This window comes from Parasteatoda tepidariorum, chromosome 8 (genome assembly GCF_982258835.1).
Source record: "Parasteatoda tepidariorum strain Cologne lab strain chromosome 8, Ptep-v5.0, whole genome shotgun sequence".
In the NCBI taxonomy this organism is placed as follows: domain Eukaryota; kingdom Metazoa; phylum Arthropoda; class Arachnida; order Araneae; family Theridiidae; genus Parasteatoda; species Parasteatoda tepidariorum.
In genome coordinates, this window is record NC_141762.1 from 32030466 (window position 1) to 32056449 (window position 25984).

Here is a 25984-nt window from a genome sequence, read left to right on the forward strand (position 1 = left end):
AATGGCGATATTTTTTGCGTCTATGAGTGGAATTGGTGAGATTTTGATTCTAAGATCGAAGTTAAATTATTAGTCCAAAATGGAAAACATAGATTTCAATGGATGATGATTGAGAAGATAAGAAATTAAACTGATTTTTAGATCATGAATGGAGAAAAGTGATTTAATTAAATATGCTGAAATATTGTGGGTATATAAAAATTAAAGGTTTTTTTTTAAGAGTGGAAATAAAGTGAAAGTAAATTAAGTACGTCAGAATATTATGTATCACAACAGCAATCTATTTCTTATTTTAAAAAAATTCTTATGCTTTTTTTATTATTATCAAATATTTATGCATGAAACTGCTCTTTTTACAAACGCTCCATTTTAGATGTTATGCTACGTGGATGATCTGGAGAAAGAATATTTTGATGTCGTAAATGCTTGGAAAACTCATAGAGCAACAGTATATGTCTTGCGAGATATGAAAAACATCATAGAAGAAATGAGAAGCATTTATATTTTAGACGACAGCCATGCACAGCTTCTTGAAAAAGTAATTTCTTCAAAAAATTCTTTTTAGTATAATTTTTTGTGTAAAAAAAAAACTTGTTCAAAACAAAATATATTTTTGTGTTTTAATAGATTTTAGATTTAAAAATTAAAGATACACTCTGTGCGCCCCGATATTTACCAGGAAAGGGAGGACTGAACCACATTTTAAAGAATGTTCACTGGATAATGGATGACGCTATGTTGAAAGAGATTTTAGTAAGTAAAATATCTTTTTTGCTTTCATTTCAATTATCAAACGAATTTGAGTGAAACTGTGCTGATTCGAAGCCATCATATTTTAAACACCAAGTACATTAGATTGCTATGAAATATTCTTAGAACACTTGGTTCAAAATTGAACCATAATATCACCCAAAATTATTGATGATATCTTAATAATGTGTTAAACTGAACTGGGTTTCCGCTAAAATTGAACCATGGCATCGTAATCCAGTTTAATTTGTATGATAATATGGTTCAACTTGATATCGTAAGATTGCAAAAGATTTGCAAGCTGCTGTCAATTTTAAACAGTGTGTCAAACGAATTGTATACAAATTGGCTAATTCTTCGGGTTTCCTGTTTGGGTAAATTCATTCTACCTTTCTGTCACATGAAGAGATAACAGCTTTTTGAGTATTAGTATGAGAATTTGTTCCCTTTGTTGACGTTGCACAACACTAAAAAAAAAATCTGCTCATCGTTGATCCTTAGTTTCGTCACTTTAAACCATATTATCGTGAATTACCTCTTAATGTGCTAACTTGCACCGTTTTTCCTAGTTGAACAACCGCCACTGCTTCTGTGGTTAACGTCACGTTTTAATCCAACTGCAGTTGAGTTGGACGGCAATTGTAGATCAAGATGAGCGTTCGATGACGTATACTATCAAACTCACAAATGGACCAATCAGAGGTTAGCGCTGATTTCCAGCTGACGGCGTCCTGCCTTAAGCGCAAATGGCGGTTGGGGTTAAAATTTGACGTTAAGCTTTCTTGTTACAACTACCGACTGATTTTCAAGCCTAAACTTAGAAAAACGCACCATCCAAAACTATTATACTAGTAGTGTTTTCAATATAACGCGTTCTTTCAATCGAACTTTCAACGAAACAAACAACAAATGAATTCGGAAGACTCCGCAAGCTTGCTATGATGCTACCCAAAAAATAACAGATTGTGCTATTTTACACAAATATAGCCAAATCAGGGATAACACTCAAAACATAGCTAACCTTGCACTTTTTTTATGCTGTAATATTAATTTTGTTAAGTTTGCTTTGGGGTCACGACCTGGTAGAATTCATAAATTGCAAAAAACTCTTACGCGTAAATTTAAACACAAATCACAATAATAAAATTTCCTGGAATATTAAGCCTGTTCACATATCACCTCGTAAGCATAACATAAGCGGAAGGATACACCGGAATTTTTCTAAATTTCTTCCGGTTTTAGAAAACTTGTTATTGTTTACATTAAGTCAACCATCCATAATATGGTTTAATTTTACTCCATAATTAGTATCTGATTATAATAAATTATCCGATATTATCATATTCAATTTTCAAGATATAACGTTTTATTAGAAAATGGTACTTATTATGCCTAGTTAGGAAAGGAAGATAATACTCTTGATTAAAAGTTATCTTTAGCTTCTCAAAATTAAACGTAAGTACCATGTAGAAACTGAAATTATTAGTTACGGTTCAGTAAATGGTGGTAATGCTTGGCTTAGATGGAAAATGAAAGTTAATTTAAATTGAGGCACTACCGCAATAGCCCGTTTAGGAGATGGGGATATCGTCGAGGTTTAAACTTCATAATTCCGTGACCAACTACAAGATGACGGCAGAGTTGTCATCTTTAGGTCTGTGACAAGCTAAAATTAGGTTCGCTCATCCACCACCGAAGCTACTATCGAATTAGCACTTCAGTTCCTCACAATGACAGCTCAGTGACTTAACCATTCTAACACGGTTCAACGTTGTTATGCTAGCTAAAAACAATTGCAATTCGATTAAAAATGAAGATTATTAAGTTGGTTAGAAAAATGATGATTACTTTTCTTTAAGAAGGAAAAAACCATAGCATTGTGATTTTTTTTTAAATCTACATTTAGTCTTTTAATCTATCTTGTGTTTTTAAATCTACATTGCTTAATTTAATTTTATTAATTCCACCTCCTTAATTATGTGGCTGTTAGTTTGCGTCGAAAAATGGTCGAAATTTCGATCATCCATAAATTTTACTGATACCATTTAAGAAACAATCGTAACTAGTATTGGCATCAAGCACAGAGCGTCAGTTTTAAATTGAGCACTTCAGGTAGTTGGAAATAGGTCAAAATTTTGCTTGAATAAAAATTCTATTTTCTGATAGAAATTTTCTGGAAGTAGAAATAAAATGATTTAAAGTTGTATTGTCTTTGAGAGAAGAGCTCCAGTTAAAATTTAGGACTGTACTATTCAAGAAGTGTTCGAAATTCGGATTGATAATTCATTCAGAGTAAAGCAGTTTAATAAATATTAAAATTTCTCTTGCCATCAGACCCATAGCAACAATGTAGATTTAAGCACTTCAGTAAGTCTGAAAATGCTCGGTAATTAGATCATAAACTCTACTAAAAGTGATCAAAAACGATTAAAACTTGTACTTTTTATTAGTCACAGAGCTCCAAGTGATATTTGAGAATTCAAGCACGTCGAAATTTTGATTAGCGATAAAATCTAGTTGGCGATAATTTTCCCTTGAATTGTTCACAAAAAATTAATATTGTATTATCATTAGACGCAGAACTCCAAGTGAAAATTAAACAATCTTAGAAAACTAATGAAACTTGAATTATTAACAGTCACACTAAGTCAATTAAAATTTGACCTTATTAGCTGATAGAAAAATGATTAAAATTTAAAAAGACAATGATTCCTTATGGCGATAAATTCTGCTAACAGTGATCAGAAAATAATTAAAACCAACATTGTCATCAAACTCAGAGGTGAAGTTAAAATTTATGTTCATTTGATTATCGGAAAATGGTCGGAATTTAGACGATAAATTCTTTTTGTCGATAATAATGGAACATGTTCTGGTTCTATTGCTTGTCCGATAGAAACTTGTATTGTCGTCTAGCACATAGCTCCAGCTAACATTGGAGTGTTCAGGTTAACCTTAAAGTTGTCAGAAATTTGATGGACGATAATGTTTCAGCTGAAAATTTGATTCGATGATAAAATTATGATAAATTTTGCATGCGTCTGTTTGAAAATGATTAAAACTTGCATTGCCATCAAACACGGAACTACAGTTTTGAAATTGAAAAAAAAAATTTTTTTTGACATGGTTCTGGAAAATTTTCAAATTTTCAATAGCAGGATTCCACCGTCATAAACGTGAAAGTGAGTAAAGAGAAACATGGAAATAATTATGAATATATATCAATAATTACAGTGAATAAAGACTTTGAATCATCTAAAAAAGAGAATTAAAAGATTTCTTTTATTACAGAATAATTACAGTGTAAGTTCTTATGTGACAGGAGAAACAATCCAAACCGCTGGAAATAAGCACAAGGACGTAAATCTGATATCAGCTGGTATTGTTCAGGTATTTAAAATTTAAATTTACGAATTACAATTATCTTTCTAATTTCAAAAAATATGAATTCAGTAATACCCAACTACGTACACAAAATGAAAAAAATAGTGTATAATAAATTTTTATCACTTTAATTTTGAAAAGGCATTGTGCTTTGACTCTAAATCTAAATACATATATTTTTAATATATATAGAAAAGAAATAATTTTTCAATATATAGTAGACAGAACTGCCATGGTTCTAAGGTCTCACAAATTACTTTTGAGGCATATATATATGAATCCATATAATTATAAATATATAAAATATACGATGATTTTGGAAAAATATTTTTAAATAATTTTGCTATTTTAAAGCAAATAACTATTTTAAAAAAAATTTGAAAATACTAATTCCGCTATAAATAAGGTAGAATCTAGTTAAAATTGAAAACTTTGTTTCTGTGCAGAAATTATACGTATATTGACTTTCAGATTATTATTACGTATCATTACGTATATAATTACGTATATTTCTATGCGCCTGCGCTGAAAGATTCTAAATCGGCTTGTTTGTTTGCTTTTTGAATTTGAGCCGCTAGTTTCCGCTGTCAGAAGATCTGAGTTTCTACGATCTAGATCTCATACATTCGACTTTATTGTGTCGTTCAAATGAAACCACCACCTTGGATCGTTGAGCTTTTAATAACAGGTATTTTGTTTAGAATAACTAATTATGTAGTGATTGTTTTTGTTTGATTTCTTTATATATTTAAAACGTCTGTTTTTAGTTTACATTTATAGTTTAAAGCAATTGCATCATGTTAGGTTCCCCTTATCAACAAACAGCTAAAAACAAAGATTCATCTATCAAAATTTACTGATCATTTGTTTCCTTTTATTTACTCGAACCTTGATGAAAATAAATTGTACCTTTTTCAGGCTCTTTAAAAAGCTTTTTGATAAAAACGAAAACTTTTCGAATCAAAGTAATCTATCGAACACTGTAAAAGAGACAAACCTTTTACTTCTTTTAATTTATTTGAGCTCTTTTCGTTGCAAACAGATTTTAACCAAAACTTAACATTTTGCTTAGCAAAAAAAAAAATAAGTAGATAAAAATAATGAAGAAAATACCTATTTTTAATAATAAAATGTAAAATAATTTTTCAACCTTTTTTAAGTGTTTTTCTGTATTTCTTTATTTTTAAGAAATAAAACTCGCATAGAAGAGATGACAGATACGAATGCTTTTTTTTCTAGCAAAATTGGCTAATAACTAAAATCATCTTGATCAAAATCCATTTTTTAAATGTCCAATAAAAGTTTTGCTTTGAATTCCTGTTCTGCTATTTTGGTTTATTTATCTGCTTCTTTTTCTGCAGTACTCCTTTTTTCCAAAAAATAAAAAAAGATAAACATTTTGTACTAGAAGCGCTTGGCTTATAATGAATTAAATCGAAGTATTTAGATACGAAGATTTTACCATAGCAAATTTAAAATAAATTTTTCACAGAAAATGTAAATTTATATAGAGGAATAATTTCCGTAATTTTATTAGTAACTGAGATTGGCAATTATTGAAAAAAATCAAACAAAGCATCTTTTTTTCCTAAAAAGTAGAATTTTGTTTATTATGGCTCGCATAATTCAGAACATAATTATTTCAATAATTTAGTAGCAACCATGTCTACCCAAAGCATGGGGTTCAAATAAAATGCTTTGGTTGATTGGCAATTACAGCAACTTTTAAAAAAAATTTAAATAAACTATTAAATACTTCTTATTGTTGACTCTTAATAGCTAGAGACTATGATTTTGTGATTATGATATCTAAACAAATAATGATTTAAATCCTTTGATTTTTAGAAAACAACCATTGATTTGAATCAACTGCGAATTTTTGAAAAAATTATTTATTTATACCAAATTTTTTTAATAAGCCATTACACTGTTACATTATAATTTTCCATTAGCTGTATATAAAATGATTTGCAGGTTATGAACATATTTTCATTACAACAAATTTCAATTTGCTAATTTCAATTAACAAATTCAAATGTGTCTATTTGAATACTTTAAGTGCTTTTAAAATCTATCAAATATGTAGTTAGTGTTTACTAATATTGAAGAAAGACTTGCTCTGCCCAAAGAAATTGACAATCACTTTTTTTTTCTTTTATCTATACTGATCTAAAATAATTTACACTTCATTTAATATCTAACTGATTAGTTACCTCCCTTGTCTTTATAATTTTATGATGTTTAGTTTGAACAAAGTAACCGTGATTTTTATTCAGTGATTAGTCTGTAACATTTAAATAATAATTTTTACAACATTTAAGTCAAAAATATCAAATATTTTAATTGTTGTTTTTAAATAATATTAAGTACTGTTAATATATTTTATCAGGTAATCTGACTGTTAAGCATAAAAAAAATTTGAAAAAACTGATTTAAATCAAAATAATCTGGTCTAAAACAAATCCAATTTTTTTTTTAATTGTGAATTTTGCCAACTTAGCTCAAATGCATTTGAGTTTTTGTTTCGAGATTATGATTCGGGATTATGATTCGATGATTAAGTCTTATTTCGGGATAATAAAAGCTGTCTTTAAAACAATCAAAACAAGGAACAGTAAGACCTTCCTGATAACATTTACTCGAATTCAAATGTCTCTATTTGAAAATTCTCTCACTCCTCATATTAAATTGATACTGCTTCAAACCACGCACCTCAATTACCCTTTTACTGTTGAAGAACTAGAGTAGAAGAATAAAATAAAGAATACTGGAAAAGAAGAAAGTTCCAGGAGCCATTTTTGAATCAATTTTATAAACGTCGTTGAACAGCAGATCCAATTATGAGTTTACGACAACCAATGTTCAACTTCATATCCTTATAATTTTGAACTTTATCCAGAAGATTAGTGATCAAGTATTGTGAGAAATTTGCTTTCGTGCAGGACTTTTTGCGGGAGCCAAGCTGTATTTGAGTTACATGGAGAAGAAAACCACGAAAACCTCCCTCGGTTAGCCTGATGGCAAGTGAACTCTAACCCATAATCCGTCGAAAACTAAACTAAACTAAACTCAGCGGCGCCACAACCCTTGAGGGCCAAGGCCCACTGTGCCCATCTCAGTTTTCTTGACCTTGGGCTCTGGGGTGCAGGAGCAGATGTTCTGGTCAGGTGGTCAGCCGAACGCGGAACCCCAGTGTTTAGTTCCCAAGCATGCTTGGTACTCATTTATCGACCCACTGAAGGGATGAGTCAACCTTGCCCGGCCCGAGGATCGAATCAGGGACCTGTAGCACGACAACGCGAAGCGCTACCGCTCAGCCACCGGGCGTCATAATCCGTCGAAAAGTGAGCATATTTCAGGTCAGCACTGTGGTCGGTGTGGAATTTTTATCGCCGAGCCGTCTCTGGGATTCGAATTCGGGGCATCTCATATGAAAGCGAGATCTCTGTCCCTTGAGTCACCAAGTTTCTTTTTGAATAAATTAAAATTTCTCAAAGCAAAATCGTATTTTAATCTCATAACAACATCATTCATTCATCTCTATACAGCATTAGTTCATTTTGCAGTAGCTCAGGGGATAAAGCGTTCGCTTCTCGATGAGGTGACCCATGTTCAAATCTCAGCGGTGGCTGATTTATGCAACTGCTATCGGCTCGTATTGATAACAGTGCTGACATAAAATATTCTATATGGTGGATGGATCGTGGGTAGAATCACTTAGCAGTCGGTCTAACTGGGGGGGGGCAGTTAAAGTAAATGCGAATTGGTTCCATAAAAAGTCCTTCGCGAAAGCCAGTCTGTCCCAGATCTTATACAGGAGTTCCCTCGTCTTCTGGGGTGGTATCAAAATTACAAGGTTACGGAAATGAACATTTGTAGTCGTTAACTCAGAATCTGGTCAGTTGTTTGACACCGGTTGTAAAACAAAATAAATAGTTCATGTTGTTAAGTTTTTTTAGATCTCAGATCTCACTAAATAATAATCTTGGAGTGATTTCGTTGTAGAAGAAAGATCAAAGTGTATTTGGAAAAAAACAGTTGACGAGTGCCTAGCCACTTTTTTAACAACAGGAACGTCAAGAATAGTTACGGGAGCTGTTATTCGAACATTTTAATACATTTATAGAATTCACCAATCGGAAGCTTGTGGTAAAGAAATAAAGGCAACGCATTATCTATAAAGTTTATACGCTTGCAATAGAGAAATGAGACTCATTTTCAGATCTCTGCCACATAAAAATTTCGCCGTCGCAACTCTTGATTTGCTCTTAATTTATTATCTGAATGTTGCAATATTTTATACTAAATGACTCAAAATCATATCTCATAGGTGACTGGACAAAATGAAGGTGAGAAAGGTCCAAGTCTACCAAATACAGATTCTTTATATTATTTCCTGAAAACAGGAACGTTTTGCTCTTACCTTATCCCTCCAGACTCCTTGGGAATTTTAGGATATTTGCTAAGAAAAGATTCTGTTACTACAGCTACTTGCATGAAAGACGCTCAAGTAATGAATTTAATGCTCAACTTTAACTTATCGGTATAGCTTTATTTAACATTTTTTTGAAAAATGAAAAAAGGTCTTTTATGCTAAAAAGAATTTACATTTTAGAGAAAAAAATTGAAATTAAAAAAAATATATTGCATTTCCATTTTGTATTAGCTTTTTTTTGATAAACTAACATTATCGCAATCATTTCTATAATATCTCGAAACTACATAATATTGCGATTTGCGTTAATAATTTTATTAGCAATAAATTTTTATTTTTTGCCACCGGGTTTCAAAATTAATCTGTTCACTTTTTAAAAACAAAAAAAGAAAAATGACATATTTCGAAACTACATAATTATTTTTAAAATAATAAAATTATAATATAATTTTATAACATAATATAATAATATAATTTTTTTAAATTATTGTTTTATAACAGTTTTAACTTTTACTGTTAATAGCCACTGTTTCATATGAACATTAAAAATCAAAAACCTGGAATATACTAAAAATAACTAAATTCTCTACACCCTTTTTTATTTTGAATGCATCTATACCCTTTATACTACTATAACTAACAAAAGATTGAAATAACGAAAAGATTCCCTAGGAAATAGGATTTTCATTCTCTCCCAAGGACTCTGATTCCTATTAAGAAGAGCAATATTGTAATTGTAGTTCATTTACGTCGCACTAGAGCTGCACAATGGGCTATTGGCGACGGTCTGGGAAACATCCCTGATGATGATCCGAAGACATGCCATCACAATTTTGATCCTCTGCAGAGGGGATGACACCCCCGCTTCAGTAGTCAGACGACCTGCACGCGAAGTCGAGCACTTTACGGTAGAACAGTTTAACGAGGACCAATACCGCACACCCTCGGTCCCTACGCAGACTGATCCAAGTGGTCACCCACCCACACACTGACCGCAGCCAGTGATGCTTGACTTCGGTGATCTGCTGGAAAAGTGTCTTGGCGATCAATCAGAGATCAGAAGAGCAATATAATTCCTTACATTTTGACAATAAATTATTTTCGATCTCTAATTCAGGAAATTTTAAGTTTTTTGCTAAGAAGTTTTGCGTATTGTAAGAATTTGTGATTTAATTTTTGTGTATTCCATAGAACATATACAAAATTCCCATCTAGATTCTTAAGACAATCTGAAAAATATATTGAAATAATTAAAACATTTTTCAGTTTTAAGCATTTGAGATATATTAAAATCAATATTTTCGGAATTCATAGTTTGCACACATTTCTTAAAAAAAGCGACTTCTCCTAAGAAACTTTACGTTTTAAAAATCCTTAAAAAAAGACCTACAATTACATTGCCAATGTTATGCTATGAAATAGCATTCTTTTCCTTTTCTTTAACAACGTTTAATCGCTCAAGTGTCTCAGAATCCAAAACTTACGTAGATTTGCTACTCACTCTTTTGGAAACTTAAAAAATCTATTTTCTTTAAGGCTTTTGTCTTATGCAAATCCATATTCACGACTTAATTTGTTTCAGTTGGCCAATATTAGTTACGAAACTTTGCAAAAAATGGAGGAATTATATGGGGATCTCTCTTTTGCTATGTGGAAACCAACTGCTCTTGAAATTGCTCACATTGTGTTATCACAAGAAGAAACTTATACCGTAAGTTATCTCCTTCTTAACTTTTAAACTTACATTTTGGTGAATTTATATTCAAGTTTTCAACTTTGTACTCTTATTTCATAAATTAAACAGGCAATGCGTAATACTTACTAAACAAAGTGGTTGGTTGATGTGATGAAATGTTTGATTTTTTATCTTAGTAGCAAACTATTTTTATTTGTTTATATACATATACAATATACATATTCAATATATATATATTTTTTTATATATATATATATATATATATATATATATATATATATATATATATATATATATATATATATATATATATATATATATATATATATATATATATATATATATATATATATATATATATATATATATATATATATATATATATATATATATATATATATATATATAATAGATAGATACAGACAGACAGATAGACCACGTTTAAAGAAGTTATATACGACAGGGGGTCGCATGAATGTTTACAACTTCCAGCGGCGTATGACACTTTCGGGCATAAGATCCTAAGAACATTTAATCCTGATGATGGACACAAAAAGTTTGTCAAAACATTTATGCGAGCTCCAGTTAGACATGATGTTTTTAAGCTTGTACATTTCGAAAGAAAATAGACTAAAAATGACATTTAAAAAACAAAACTGTAGCTTGGTGACAGAAACCGATTGCAGACTTGAAGTCAGCGATTTAAAAATATCTAAGATCTGTTTTAAAAAAATCCCATACAACAAAAAACAAAACAAAAAATTTTCCCTAGTGTAATTAGCAATAAAAATTACAATAAACTTCATAATTGGTTGGCCAAAATAAAAAGTCATATTTTTCTAAAAGTGTCATTTTAAACATCCTTATTGCATATATGAAAACCACGTGGTTTTCATATGAAAACACTCTTTTGAACAATTTAAAAATATCGCTAATAATCATATCATATTATTCCCAAGCCTTTCTATTGCAAATTTCTTACTTTAATTATTTACATATTATTTTCTCATAATTACTTAATATAAAACTATCCAACTATAATAATGTACGTCAGCGTTTTTAAAAATAATTCAGCAATTCCTAATAAATAAAAACCAATTTTTCCATAAAAGATTACAGATGTTTGTAATCTTTTATGGAAAAATTTCAAAGAATTGAATGCATATTTCAAATAATATCCCGAATGAATAATTCATTTAAAACTTATTTTGTAAAAAAGTATCAAGAAGTATTCAATCATTTTTAAAAGTTTCAATATTTACAGTTAAAGTGATTTTTCACGTTTTTTTTCCCTCCCACTAATAACACTGCGTCCCAAAATAACTTAAAACGGTTGACAAATTTAAAGCAATAAATCATGTGGTTTTAGAAACTTGACAAAATTGCGTTGGCAGGACAATCCGTTAAACCCTTAATATAAATATGACTTTAATTTTTTACGAGAACAATGTGACAGTCTAAGTGATAGACTCAAAGTTAATTAACCCATACAAATAAAAATGGTTCGAAAATAATTTATTACTTGTATGGTTATTCAACCATACGAGATCAATAAAGCTTCACTAAATTTTGAAAGCTGAATAATGAAACGAATTGGAGTTTAATATTTTAAAGCTTTTTAACTATTTGACACAGCATTTTCATCAAACATATTTTCATACTTTATTATTCTGTGTTAGTTTAGGTCAAAATAAATTAAAAATATTATATTTCGCATTTTAATAATTAGTGGTTATGAAATACAGGGGGAAAAAATCGGTGCTTTTTTTCCTGCTTTGAAAGTGAAATCTTAGACATACGGCTCCAAACAATAATTTTTCAAATTTGTAGTTTTTTGCAGTTATTTAGATCTAAGGGAAACAGTTATTCATCATTGCAATTTCTTTAATTTATAAAATAAATTATTGATAAATTTTTGAAAATGAATGAAAAAATAATTATTCGAAATATTTTTTTCTGATTTATATTTTAATATAAAAATACAAATATAATTCCGATAATCTAACACATTCCTTAGAAACTATTAGACTGATTTTTTTTATAATTAAAAAATGCCAAAATATATTTTTTATTGTAATTAGAGCATCAAAATATATATATATATATATATATATATATATATATATATATATATATATATATATATATATATATATATATATATATATATATATATATATATATATATATATATATATATATATATATGTAAAAGGAACACCGATCTGCGTCAACGCGTAAAAGCTGAAAAACTTAAAAATATAAAAAAAATTGGGTAGTAGATATGGTTATCGTAAGTTTTGCATCAAGTGAAATTAAATAGCCAGTAACTTTTCAAATATTCAAAAATTGCATTGCAAATGCTAATAATTTTCAACAAAAAAAATTACTTTTTTCATGATGAAATTGTGTGCCATTTTCAGAACTAGGGTCTACTTAATCTGTTATTAATATGTTACGAACACGCGCGAGGTATGTGTATGGTAAAATGGCATATTATTCGCTAAAAGGTTCTAATTCATACGAGGAAATAGCCTGCAAAAAAACGTTCCAAACGAAAGTTTAAAAAAAATTAAATAAGCCAAATTTTCTTATAAATTTATAAACTAACAAAATAAAACTGAAGCTTTTTTTTAAAAAAAAAAAGAGTTATTGATAAAATTTAAATAAAATTCACTTTTTTAACGAACTCAACATTTGCTGGAATTTTATGCATTCTCAAATTGACGCACTATTTGACTCATATTTTGGAACTATTTTTGAAAGAAATTAATAGTCCTCGCCTCGAGATATTCAGAAACAATTTTATGGACTAAAGATCCAGAACATAAATCTACAATTTAGAATTAATTTGAAACTAATTTAAAATCTGAAATTTATAAGCATCAGTTGCTTCTTTTTTCTTAGTTATTTCAATGAATTGAAATTCATGAGAGCGCTGTTTTATTTCCACCTGTCGCTTAATATGAATGTGCTTCACCTTTCTAAGTTTTAAATTAATTATTTATCAGATTTTAAAAATGCTTTCAGCTTCTTATTTATACATTTATTTCAGAAATCGTATGATGTGGGACCAATTTAATTTATTCTACGACAAAAACTCTAAAATATGCATTGCCTGAGGACTTAACTCTATATATGATTTAATATTGCTTATTTCATTTAACTTTTTTGAAAAGTTAACTTTTTAAAAATCTCTTTGCGTAGTTTTTGCACATAATTGTTATTGAAATTTCTTTTCTGTTAAATGAGCATTTTAGTTCCTTGAAACTTTTTCACCTAATCTAGAATATTTTTGAATAATATGTTTTAAACAGGGTTTTGTTACAAATACTTGGCTATGTACAGCCCGATAAATCCGAATACATCGGAAAAAAAAGGTATACTAATTCAAACAGAGTATGCTTTTGTGTCTGATATTGTAAATTAAAATAACGTCTGCAATAATTAATTTACATACTTGATTTCACCCCTTCGAACCTTTAAGATAGAATCCTCGAACGTGAAAATCCGATCATTAAATCAAAAGTTATTCATGGTAGTACGATTTTTATTTTGCAAGCTGTACTTCAATGTTCGAATTAATTTATCTTCAAAATTAACTCTTTATCTAGTGATCGGATTTTCATATTTATTACGTCAGAATGCGGAGCCTAAAAAAAATAAATTAGTAGAATGAGAAAAAAAAATGAGTACATTTTCCAAATTGTTATCTTGAGGGTCTAAAAATATTCCGTTCTACCTTACAGTATTGGACTGACGAAAAGATTAAGATTCGTTTAGACGAAGGACTGTTTCCAGACATGGAAAACGTTGAAAGTTTTGAAGTCCATCCAGTAATAGCGGATATGGTATTAGTTCAAGGAAAAATAATGGATACCACAACAGATGTTATTTACACTGGACCAGTATATATTCCAAGTGACGTCAGATTACTGTCACTGCTAGTGAGTATCATTCATTCTGTTTGATACTTTTTAGTCAAGTATATGTTTGTCAAGATTTCAAATACTTCTAAGCAAAAGATAGTCGTATTTCTCATTTCTCATAGTTATTCGATAGGACTCATTTATTTTCGCCCGACTCTATTTTTGGCAAGCGTGTTTGCTAAGCTTTTTCAAACTTAGGGACGTTAAAGGATTTCGAACTTTTAAGATTTGTGATATACTAAAGAAGATCAAAATACATTTTATTGTAAGAGCAGCACCCTTTCAGTAATATATATATATATATATATATATATATATATATATATATATATATATATATATATATATATATATATATATATATATATATATATATATATATATATATATATATATATATATATATATATATATATATATATATATATATATATATATATATATATATATATATATATATATATATATATATATATATATATATATATATATATATATATATATATATATATATATATATATATATATATATATATATATATATATATATATATATATATATATATATATATATATATATATATATATATATATATATACTTACTTTTAGGTCGCATTCCTTTACGACAGCGATAGACATTTCAAAATAAAGAATAATTATCTCAAGATAAAAATAATCATTTATAATGCTTCTAAGATTCTAAAAAATTAAAATATTGTAATTGTAAATGAGCTTAACAGGAAAGAAGAAAAGCAGAAAAAAAGCCTACCAATATGAAGTAAAATGGAACAAAAATGTGTTAAAAATTAGATATACTAATCCAACAGTTAACAAATTGCTTAAAAGAAAAAATATAATGAATATACTTCCAGCTTTATCTTCTAAAATAATTGGTAACAAATGTGTAAACAAATTACATTTCAGCGCTGTCATCTATAAAAAAGCTCTTTAATAATAATAATAATTGAAAAATTTAAGCAACAGAACCCATAAAATAAATTAATGAAAATAAAGTATTTAATTTGTAAAACCATTTAAAAAAAAAAAATTGCGGTGGGAAATTCTTGGAGAGCTTAATATACAAACGTAGGAATAAACCCTTTTATTGGTTTTCTTTCGACCATAAAATGACTGTTTATGAGACAGAGCCTATATATATCTATATATAAGCCAAATCATGAAAATATGTTAATAATTACAATTTTTGGTACAGTCAGACAGAGAGGGTAATGTATGGTAATGTTATTCGAGAAATAACTTATTTGTCTTCCTACTCTGTATTTTTAACAAACGAGTTTGCAAAGCTTCTTCAAGTGAATAGATTTAAACTTATAAGGTTTTAATATTCTAGAAAAGATCTAAACCCATTTCGCTTTAAGGAGAACAGTTATAGAAAATTCTTTTGAAATTACTTAATATTATTAACCGCTTGGTTTACACAGATTGTGAACGACTGAGTTTAATATTTTTCTTATCTTATAGCCTAATATATAGTTGAAATTAATAAGATCTAAAGTAATTGCATGGGAAACGAAACCCCCAAATGAGAAATATCGTTGTCAGACCGTTATCTAAGAGTCAGAGCCTTGGACTTTGACACAAAACAATAAAAAGAGGAGAAGGATGTCATCCGAGAGAGGATTAGAGAAGATTACCACTGAGAGAGATGGTTATTTTTGAACCAGTCAGAGAAAATAATGTTTGGCAGAAGTAATTCAATAATAAAATTTCAAAACTGTGTAAGGAAAAATACATAATAAACTATGTATAACAAAAGATAATCAAACTGACAGAAAGAGAAAAAGAATGGAGAAAAAGAATAAAAACCTATGTGAAAAAAAGATCTTTGATCCTCGTTAGCGAAAACAGACCAGAAAAATGATTGATGGACAAGGCCTTAAAAATAAGAAATTCGGAAACTAAACTTTTTTGGAGTCGAATAATTGAGGAAGCCATGGTCTAATATGAATTGTGCCGGAGAGTAAATAGTTGTGAGAATCTTGTTATCTTAGCAATTTAGAGTTAAGAGAATCTTAAAAAGAACTATGAACATACAGATTTGCCTATTAACTGATTTCTAGAATAAGAAAAAACTCTTACAAATTATGATTAATCATTGTTAAGGTAAAGAAAAATAAATCCGATACAACATACAACCCTTTTTCATCATTTGTTTAATTTTCAGATAAACTGATTTTATTTGGAGGTTTGTTTTTTCCCTCTTTCACTTATTTTGAACAGTTAGTGATTGATCAGAATTTGTAAATTTTTTTTCTCTTTTTAAATAATATATTTAAAAAAGAATTCGGAAAATAAATATTGCGGGCGTTAGTAATGGAACACCCGGTACATTGAAAATAAGCTATTTGAAAGAAATATTTATCTTGGTTTGTGAATAGCTGCTTCAGGCATGAATCGTAAATATACGCCACTTATGAAATCCTACAATAATCCTACTGTATATAAAATCCTACTATATATAGGATTTGCGGCTATATAGATAATGAACGGGGATTCTAACCGTGACCTCCGTAATTTTGACATTGGTACTGTTGTCGATGCGAGCCGGAAGCGGTAATCCAAAGATCAATATTCCGGGCTTAGTATTCCAAGCAACAAGGAATCTGTAAATAAACTTTATGGCATATAAATGTAATCATTTATTAAAATAAATAAATAAAAATTCTCGAGTAAATGTCTCTAAAAACAGCAGTTAATGTCAAAATTAAAGAATTCACTTCTGGGAGAAAGTGGCATACTATGTAATAACAATAGAGACTTGAAAATTCGTTTAAAAAATATGCAGACTATAAATATTACTTTCAAAAATATTTTATATTCATGTCCAACTTTAAAATTATATATATATTTTGCTTCTGAGTTTCAAACTATTTTGTTTGGAGTAAAAAATGGCCTATATTTAAATGTACGATAATTTTTTTTTTTTTTAATAGATAAATATTTCTTTAAGTTCATTTTTAAGATGTAATCATGAACTATAATGCTTAAGAACAAACCACTCTGACGCCATCACAATTATATTCTAAACGTTTCTCTTAGCCCAGCAGGCCCTTGCGACCTCTATCTTAAAGAACATACATTTGATTTTGTACAGTAAATTTGACACTATTCGATTCATAATTTAATGTATCTACCTTTTTTTTTTGTACGATTACATTTGTAGTATGAATAAATATCAAATCTTAGTAAGTCACAGCTTTAAAATTAAGTTTTTCTACTTCATTTCAATGAAAATTAGTGAACGAAGACTGTATTGCATGAATTTATGATAATGTTTTGAAATATTTTCCCATTGTGTATTTGTAGCGAAACATGAAATTTTCTAATCAATTCCAAATATTATATTTAGTTCTATCATTCGTAAAAATTGTTTCTGACATATTTTTATTTACTCCTGTTATTTGATGTCATATGAAATTTACCGTAAACATAGAAAATAATCTATATTAATAATCTATATAATTACATTAGCGTACACGTATTTATTCATTTATTAGTTGAAAAGGATCAATGGTGAATGTCATTTATATAAATATGTATTTAAATCATTATTGTGTTTCATTCAATGTTCAAGGAAAATAGTTAGAAATTAAAATTTTTAAAATAAGTCCTAATTAACCGTTTAAAATGTACTAACCATTTGGGCGAGTGTTGCCATTTAATAGTGCATTGAGAAAAACTACTCGTGTTTTTGCTAACATTAAGGTGGGAAAAAAATCTTTTCTCTCAGATTATGGCCTTGCATTTGTTTTTAATTGTAATTTTTTTCCAAAAATGGAAGTCAATAATAGTATAATTTTACAGGCATCTAAATCAGGGCTCGAAAAACAGCCCGTCCTCGACGGTCAAAAATTCTCCGAGGACAACGAATTTCTCGAATCCGACGTCCGCGCGGACGGCCATTTTCCCGTTAATGTTCGTGATACATTTTCAATTTTTGTTATCTTACAAGAGTCTTGTAAGTTACAAGGCAGCAAAATGACCCACAATACAGCAACATACTGCGCATATATTGATGTTTTCTCTGTCTGGGAGTACTGCAGCGGTTGAAAGGGGCTTTGCAGCAATAAACTTACAAAAAAAAACACAATACGTACTGGTCTTAAAAAAGAAGCTTTAAAAGCAATTATGAACAACCACCTAAATGGAAAACCCATTTCAGATTTTTGTTCAGAAACCCCTGTAAATCATTGGCTTGATTGTGCAACTGGCAAACGTCATATTTGATTCATTTAAAAAACGCAGTACCCTCGGATAACTTGACCCTTGTCATTTAATTATTTCATAAAAGAAATACTAGGTTACTATTAGTAACCTAGTATTTCCTTTATTACTGTATAGTGTAATCCTAGTAACGACTAATTCATTGTGCAATTTATATAAATGTTTGTAATAAATAGAAGAAAATTACATTTTTATTTATTTAAAAGCGACGGGTTAGTTTCAACGGATGACGGGTGCATTGTTGGACAAGCCGTCCTCGGGGACGGGCAAAATTTCTGAGTTTTTCCGAGCCCTGATCTAAATATATAAGCATTAACTTTGGTGAAAAGTATCCTAATGTGAAACTAAACACTTTAGTTTCAAAATAAAAACTAGCACTACGAATTTTAATTGTGTGGTGGGTTGGAAACTGCCATAGTTATCTAATAAACTGGAATTTGTAATTTCACTCAATTTTAATATAGGGATTTGGCACATATACAAAATAAAATGAATGTTTTAAAATTCTTTTTAGGATGAACCAGAATCACGACCAAGAGTGGTACTAATTTTGCTAAGACAAGAAAAGTACCAATACCATTCTCGTACCATTGATGGATGGATAGACATAAAAGACATTAGTTACAGGGGCTTGTGTTTGGTGCATGGTATGAGAAAATCAACAATAACCAGTGTTGAGGTAAGACTATTTGATAATTATTATAAATTGGCAGTTACCTTTTTTAAGATGCAAATTTTAGATAAATTTGCTAATTATCTCTTGATAAATTTAAATTAAATTAATTAATTTCAAATATATATTGTAAAGCTTTTTTCTAAATTTGTTTACCCGTTTATTTTCACAAGTATAATAAAATAAAATGTTTTTATACATCTTTATAAAATGTATTAAATAGTTATAGATAATTTCACCGAATTTTTTGAGCTGTATTTGGATGATTTTAACGGAACAACGGTCTTATAAATAGAGGAATAGTGAACAAATAGGATAATTGTGATTTTTAATAAGCTTATAGTGAGCAAAAAAATTATGAGAGTAGTGAAATGTCATTCACTTCAGGCTTGTTATTCTCATTTTCACCACTATTCACATTTATTTATTTTTTTTTAACCTTTAATAAAAACTTTTAATCTATCTAAATCTAATCTTCTATAATAATTATCAAAATTTTTTTAAACTAAAATTTTAACTTAGTGCACAGAAATTAAGTAAAATTAAATAAATAGGGGTTTAATTACAAAATATTTTTTTTCTATAATCTTATGAAGATATACATTATTATTCATCTCAGAATCATAGCATGAGCTAAAACACACAAATCACTTAAAGTTCTTTTCAAAATGATTTTTTTTTCAAGTTCTACACATTAAAGATTCTATTAAATACAACTATAACAAAAGAGTTTCTGTACCGTTAACATAGAGTAACTCATATCACTTAAAATGTTCTTCCCAAATATGTAAATTTGCAAAATTATTTATATAGGTTCAACTTGATTTTCTTGGCGACCGCGATAAATTATTAAATCATATTTAAAAAAAAAATTTTTTTTTTTTAAACAGCCAAAAGGGCTATGCATTCAAGATTCTTTTAAGTACTACAACTATATCGAAAGAGTTTGTCCTTTTAACATAGAGTAACTCATATCATTTAAAATGTTCTCAAATACATAAATGAGCAAAATTATTTATATAGGTACTAGAACTCGATTTTCATTGCGACCGCGATTAACTACCAAATAATGTAAAAGAAAAAATAAATTTAAATAAATCCAAAAGGGATACAAATTAGATACGTTTAAATACTATGACTATATCAAACGAGTTTCTGTTCCATTAACATAGAGCTAACTCATATTACTTAAAATGTTCTTCCCTATTATGTAGATATGCAAAATTATTCATATAGATACTACTTGATTTTCATGGTGGCCAAGATAAACTAACAAATCATGTAAAAAAAAAATTTTTTTAAAAGTCAAAAGTAGCCAAATTAACAGTAACCATACACACTTTCACTTCCATTTAGGCTCACAATTCAAACTACGTGATATAATTTATTTTTTGTTCCAATTTAAACATTGGAGAAAAATTTGAACGATTTTTAATTTAGCGAGGACTGAGAAAGATTCCATTTCGTTTTTCCGGGAAAGAGAGGTATGCATAAATGGACACAAAACGAAACTTGAGGAAAGTTTATGGGAGTGCAATGTGAAAAGTTGTCAATAAAAAAAGGGGCCTTTTTTATGTTGGGAACAAACGATAAAGAGTTCATCTCCTAGTCTTATCTTGCGAAATTCATTTAGCGAAAATCCTATGGGAAAGACAAGCCTTTTGATTTAATATTGAAAACAATAGCGGAGATATAGAAGGTGCAAACTAAATGCGAATAATTCTTGGCTTTATTCTTGACGTCGTTTTAACAGTGATCAATGTGGAAATCAAGTAGTACCTTTATATTATTATTAGATCATGCTCAACACAAGATATTTAATCCTTTTACCTCAACTGAATATACCCAAAATCTTTTAAATCAACATTGACCACATATTTTTAGGAACTAGATGAAACTTTAGGATCAAGAGTTCCCCTGAATTTCACACTAACAATGGGGCATCTTTTTCACCCAAAAGATGCACTGATTCCGAAGCCTCCTGACTCATAACATTAGAAAAACATACATCATCTATAAAATATTCTTCTATTTGGAAGAGAAAAAAAGGAGGAAATTCTATTTTATTTTTATACAAAATTGTTTATGAAATAAAGACTAAATAGAAAAAGTTATTTCAGACTTGTTTATTTCAATAAAAACAAAACAAAAAAAATGCTACAAATGGAAATGAATGATGTAAACAGTGACACATACATAATGAATACAGCTGCACTGATTAAATGAATAACATGTGAAAAGAAGAATACTGGTCTTCTAAAATTTTGAAATTATATATTTCAATGACTTAGAATTAGCACTCAAGTGCACACAAAATATTTTATTCATTTTTTAAAAGAATTCAAATTATGCAATAATTTTTAAAAAAATATTTATAGATGAAAATTTCCTCTGCAACAAAATAGAATTCAGCAGTGTGAAGTCTGAGTTACATATTTCAACTACAAATTCCATCAAATTTGTTTTTTTGCACATAAGAAATACAAAACTACTGCTGGCACTCATAAATATGACAGAAAACTTAGATCAAACATCTAGACAAAATTAAATGCTAAATTTTATTCTATTGCAGTAATATTCAATTGATCTTTATTTTAAGATTTAATTTTGGCTATTTTTTACTTGCACCAATAGAATTTACCAGATTTTTTTTCTTGTTTAATTTTAAACTAAAGCAATTATTTAAAGAAACATATTTAGATATTTAAAAAAATGAGAAATAATAGAACACATTATTAGAAAATTAAACAGATGCGTCAAAATGGACAAAAGACATTAAAAAAAGTTAATTTTTTTTAAACTTTCCCAAAGTTATCTTCTCATATAATTATTTATAACCAACAGTACACAACACAGTGTATCTTTTATTTCAAAAATATACTACGTAACAGACTGAACATTATAATTATTATATACACTTCAATACAGTAATACATTCAAATTAATATCAGATACAATTGGTGGCTAAGACACAATATGTACATATTAGCTAATAAAATTCGAATTTATAGAGAAAAAGCACTAGAAAAAATGAAATACTGAGAGATTTTCAAAGGAATAAAATACATTGCATTAAAAGGTCAAATTAAAATGTAATACAAACTAATACAAAATTTCAAAACTAACTAAATTAAAAACAAGATAGAAAAAAAAAGTTCAAACATTGATTTCAAATATAAATTTAAGATATTTAAGTTAAATTTATAAATGGTAACAGCTTGAGACTTAAATGATGTGGGTTTCGAAAAAAACATTTACATATAGTTATAAACAACTTCAATCATAACAAAATAACTACAGCTATAATAGCACACTTTATTTCTTTAATCTGTGAATAAGACGTGCAAAAATTATCAGTGGAATTATAAGAGAATGGTCACTTTCTATCAAAAATATTTGAAGGAAAGATAATAATAAAAAAAATGCTTAGAAAAATGTGGTGACAGTAGGAAACATAGCAAATTAAAAATATTAGTATAAAAAATGGCCAACAATATGGGTTATTTCATATCACATTGTATAATGTTTATTATTGGTAATTAATAAAACACAAAATAAACTAAATCTTTTTAATATTAACATTCCAAGTTATCTTTCCATAAAATTTCAGCTTCACAGTATAAATTTGATTAATGAAAGTATTAGCAAAATTAAAACCTTGAATTGGCATAATAAAAATTTAGAGATTAAAAATATTTAGGTCATTACCAGAAGTACTGAGTAAATTAATGTAGCCCATATAAAACTTTTATTCATCTAGGCACAATTTGATCATTTAAATTACTATTTAAGCAATTTTAACACCTCCGATTTTTCAGTGATCAGAAACAAAAATTAGAAACATTTCTCTAAAAAACTATCACTCACAAACTAGTGCTCTATTTAAACATACTGCATAACTATGCAGGAATTTAAACAATAAGATGTTTTCAGTTTCTTCATTTAGCACCTATGCATATTTCAAATTATGAAATCCATCATATTTTAACATTATAAAAATACAAGAATGAAAAAGGCAGTGAAAATTTTACTAATTTTTCACAATATTGAAAAAGTGCATTGAGCTTTGAGAAAAAAAATCAAATGATATGTCATTATCATAGCCAAGCTCTTTTAATACTCTACACTATATACACACTTAATTCTAAAAACTCGTCAAGCAATATTCCACTGTTGCTAAACAGATTGTCACTTTGAACAAATTTGATTTACAAGTGACTTTTTTTCCCATACTGAACTATAAACATAGAAATTTACTAGTGCTTTAATCCTTTATTGAATTATAAACATCAAAATTTACTAGTGCCTTTATCCCTTATTGAATTATAAACACAGAAATTTAATAGCGACTTTGCACGTTATAATTGATGTCATAGAGATTTACTAGTGGCATTATTTCATAGATAATTACAAACATGAAGATTTACTAGTGATTTCTTCTCATATATTAACATTTTTCAAGTTAGAGTTTCGGTAATATTGTAAAAATTGTAACAACTGTTATGGAATTTTCTTCTTCCTGATGGTGAAAATAACAATAAACAAATTACATACATTTTATAGATTAAATTGTAAGTATTTATGAAATTTTTTTACAATGAGTTCCAATTTACAAACTTGTTACAAAAAATATGAATTTTATAAGATGTTTTATACTTTCTATAATTATATTTTTAGGAGATAAAAAAAATTCACAAAATTTAAATATGAAAAAATTGTTAAAATGTAAAAACTGTTAAAATATCAATCATTATTAGAATGATTTAACGTACTGAAAGCATATACTATTTTTCAAACAGTATTTTGTTATTCAAAATCAAAAATTTTAAAATGACAAGAATTACAGTTTAAAATTAACATGCTTGCGTGTTTATAATTGTAACAAAAAGAAATATACTGAAATATTACACGCAGTTGTCAGAATTTATTTCATAATTTATTCTGCATTTTCAATTATAAATTAGTTTTTATGTTTTTTTATTAATGGTGTATATTATAAATATACAAATAATAATGCCTCAAGAAATAAAAATAAGTGTCCTTCTTCCCCATAAACAAATTTAAAAAAATCAACTTTTACAGAATAGTTTCCTGTAAAAATTAGGAGAAACATACTGGCAAGACATTGAAATAAACGTTAAACTATAACAAGCATACAAAATATATACAATTATTATTTTAGAAAATATTCTTAGATCCTAAAATTATACAGTTAGAAATTTCCTTTTTTTAGTTAAAATTTAAAAGTATTTTTTGATTATTTATCTCTTTACATTGCAATAAGTAGCTTAAAAATTCCGTCATTAAAAACTTGTAGAAGATTTCAATTTACTATAAATTTAGTTACACATTAATTGCTCTTTTTATCGACATTACTAACATAACTGAAATTACATTCCAAATTTAAAAGATTCAGGTATTTTTTTAATAGAAAAAATCTGAATACACATATGTAATGATCTTAACAATCTATAATAATTTAACCTTAACGGAAATGCTTCAATGATTTATATAAAATAAAATAAACAATATTTCGTAGATAATTTTGAAAAATTATATGATAAAAAAAATGTTCAATATTCATAGTAAATATCACTATTTTAAAATATGCACCATAATGCTTTTAACAACTACTTAACTGATACAACACTTAGAGGATAAATATACTATTAAAATTAAGATATATTTAGTTTAAATAAGTAAAAGAATACATATAACTTCATGCAAATGCTTAACTACTGTTTTTTACACAAAAACAATTGTTAAAAACAAACATAGGATTATTAAGGAAGGAAATAAATGAATGTATTTAGAGGAATTATGTATAACTGACATTAATTTTGGAAACAAACTGTACAACATAAACAACACTGATACATCTTTGTTTTTGCAACATCAACAAGAACGAGCACTCAAAGGAACATTTTTCACACCATTTTCAAAACACTTCACCTGAATGACACCGCAAGATTCATTATATCATAGCGTAAGAATCAATTACATCCACTTACTTGAATATAATCAAGCTTAATGTTGCTCCTGTAAAAAAGTAATAAATGAAATTAGCATTAAAAACTGCCTTGACTAAAAAATTTCATTTCAAGTCAAAAACAAAAATCAAATAATGTGTAAACTCACGTGTGAATACATGTGTATTAATAACATATTATAATAAAAAAATTATTACACAATTGTAGACTTCCAAAACCAAATTATTGAGCACTTATAAAATATCAAGCTGAGATGGCTGAGGGGATTGAGCCAGGTTCAAATCCCAGTGGTGACTTGTGGATACAAATTGTGCTCTCATCCAACACTGACCAAATGCTGACTTCAAAATATCCTTAATTGTCCCACAATGAACTGATTGTTAAAACATGGTTCCCCATACATCACAGAAGTCTAGCATCACTGGCAACGGTCAATGTGCAGAGGGACCTAGGGTAAACATTACCCATTCTTGTTAAACTGTTTTACCGTAAAGGGCTCTACTGACTACAGGAGAACCATCCCCTCGCTGTAGAGGATTAAAATTGTGATGGCATTCCTCAGATCAAATTTAGGGATGTTTCCCAGACTGTCCACAATAGCCCATCATGCAGCTCTAGTGCGACATAAATAATGTACTACTTACTAATGTACGTAGGAATTAGCTATCCTTGCTTATTTATGAGTTAGCAAAAACTTTTTATTGAAAAAAATATAGTCTAATAACATTACACAGATTTATAAATTGGGCTTATAAATTGACCAATCCTAAATCCTCAAAGAAATTTACCATTAAGTGCTTACCCCATTAATGATGTAAACACAAATCTGAAGATAAGGAAAATCCCTTTCATGAATTCACACTATGAAAAAATTTATCTAA

At 28.1% G+C, this 25984-nt stretch overlaps 3 protein-coding genes across 6 annotated transcripts in view; 2 read left to right on the forward strand and 1 right to left on the reverse strand.

Moving 5' to 3' along the window:
• LOC107438514 (sperm-specific sodium:proton exchanger) overlaps positions 1–565 on the forward strand; it is a 71029-nt gene extending 70464 nt beyond the window's left edge. Inside the window, exon 15 of the mRNA XM_087149511.1 lies at positions 374–565. Coding sequence (XP_087005637.1) covers positions 374–565 — 192 coding nt within the window. The remainder of the gene's footprint in view (positions 1–373) is intronic.
• A 63-nt stretch (positions 566–628) lies between these two features.
• The window catches only part of LOC147806048 (sperm-specific sodium:proton exchanger-like), a 54135-nt gene continuing 28779 nt past the window's right edge, over positions 629–25984 (forward strand). Inside the window, exons 1-7 of one of the 2 annotated variants that reach the window (XM_087150096.1) lie at positions 629–753; positions 4042–4140; positions 8465–8644; positions 10152–10280; positions 14015–14212; positions 18955–19119; positions 20998–21217. In XM_087150096.1, coding sequence (XP_087006222.1) covers positions 724–753; positions 4042–4140; positions 8465–8644; positions 10152–10280; positions 14015–14212; positions 18955–19119; positions 20998–21105 — 909 coding nt within the window. In that variant the 5' untranslated portion in view covers positions 629–723 and the 3' untranslated portion in view covers positions 21106–21217. Of the gene's footprint in view, positions 754–4041; positions 4141–8464; positions 8645–10151; positions 10281–14014; positions 14213–18954; positions 19120–20997; positions 21218–25984 lie in introns of those variants that run through there. The other variant, XM_087150097.1, reaches the window with a different exon arrangement.
• LOC107438520 (uncharacterized) overlaps positions 21224–25984 on the reverse strand; it is a 121440-nt gene continuing 116679 nt past the window's right edge. For all 3 annotated transcript variants that reach the window (XM_016050826.5, XM_071181547.2, XM_071181546.2), the window contains exon 19: positions 21224–25152. The gene's annotated coding sequence lies outside the window, so the exon portion shown is untranslated. The remainder of the gene's footprint in view (positions 25153–25984) is intronic.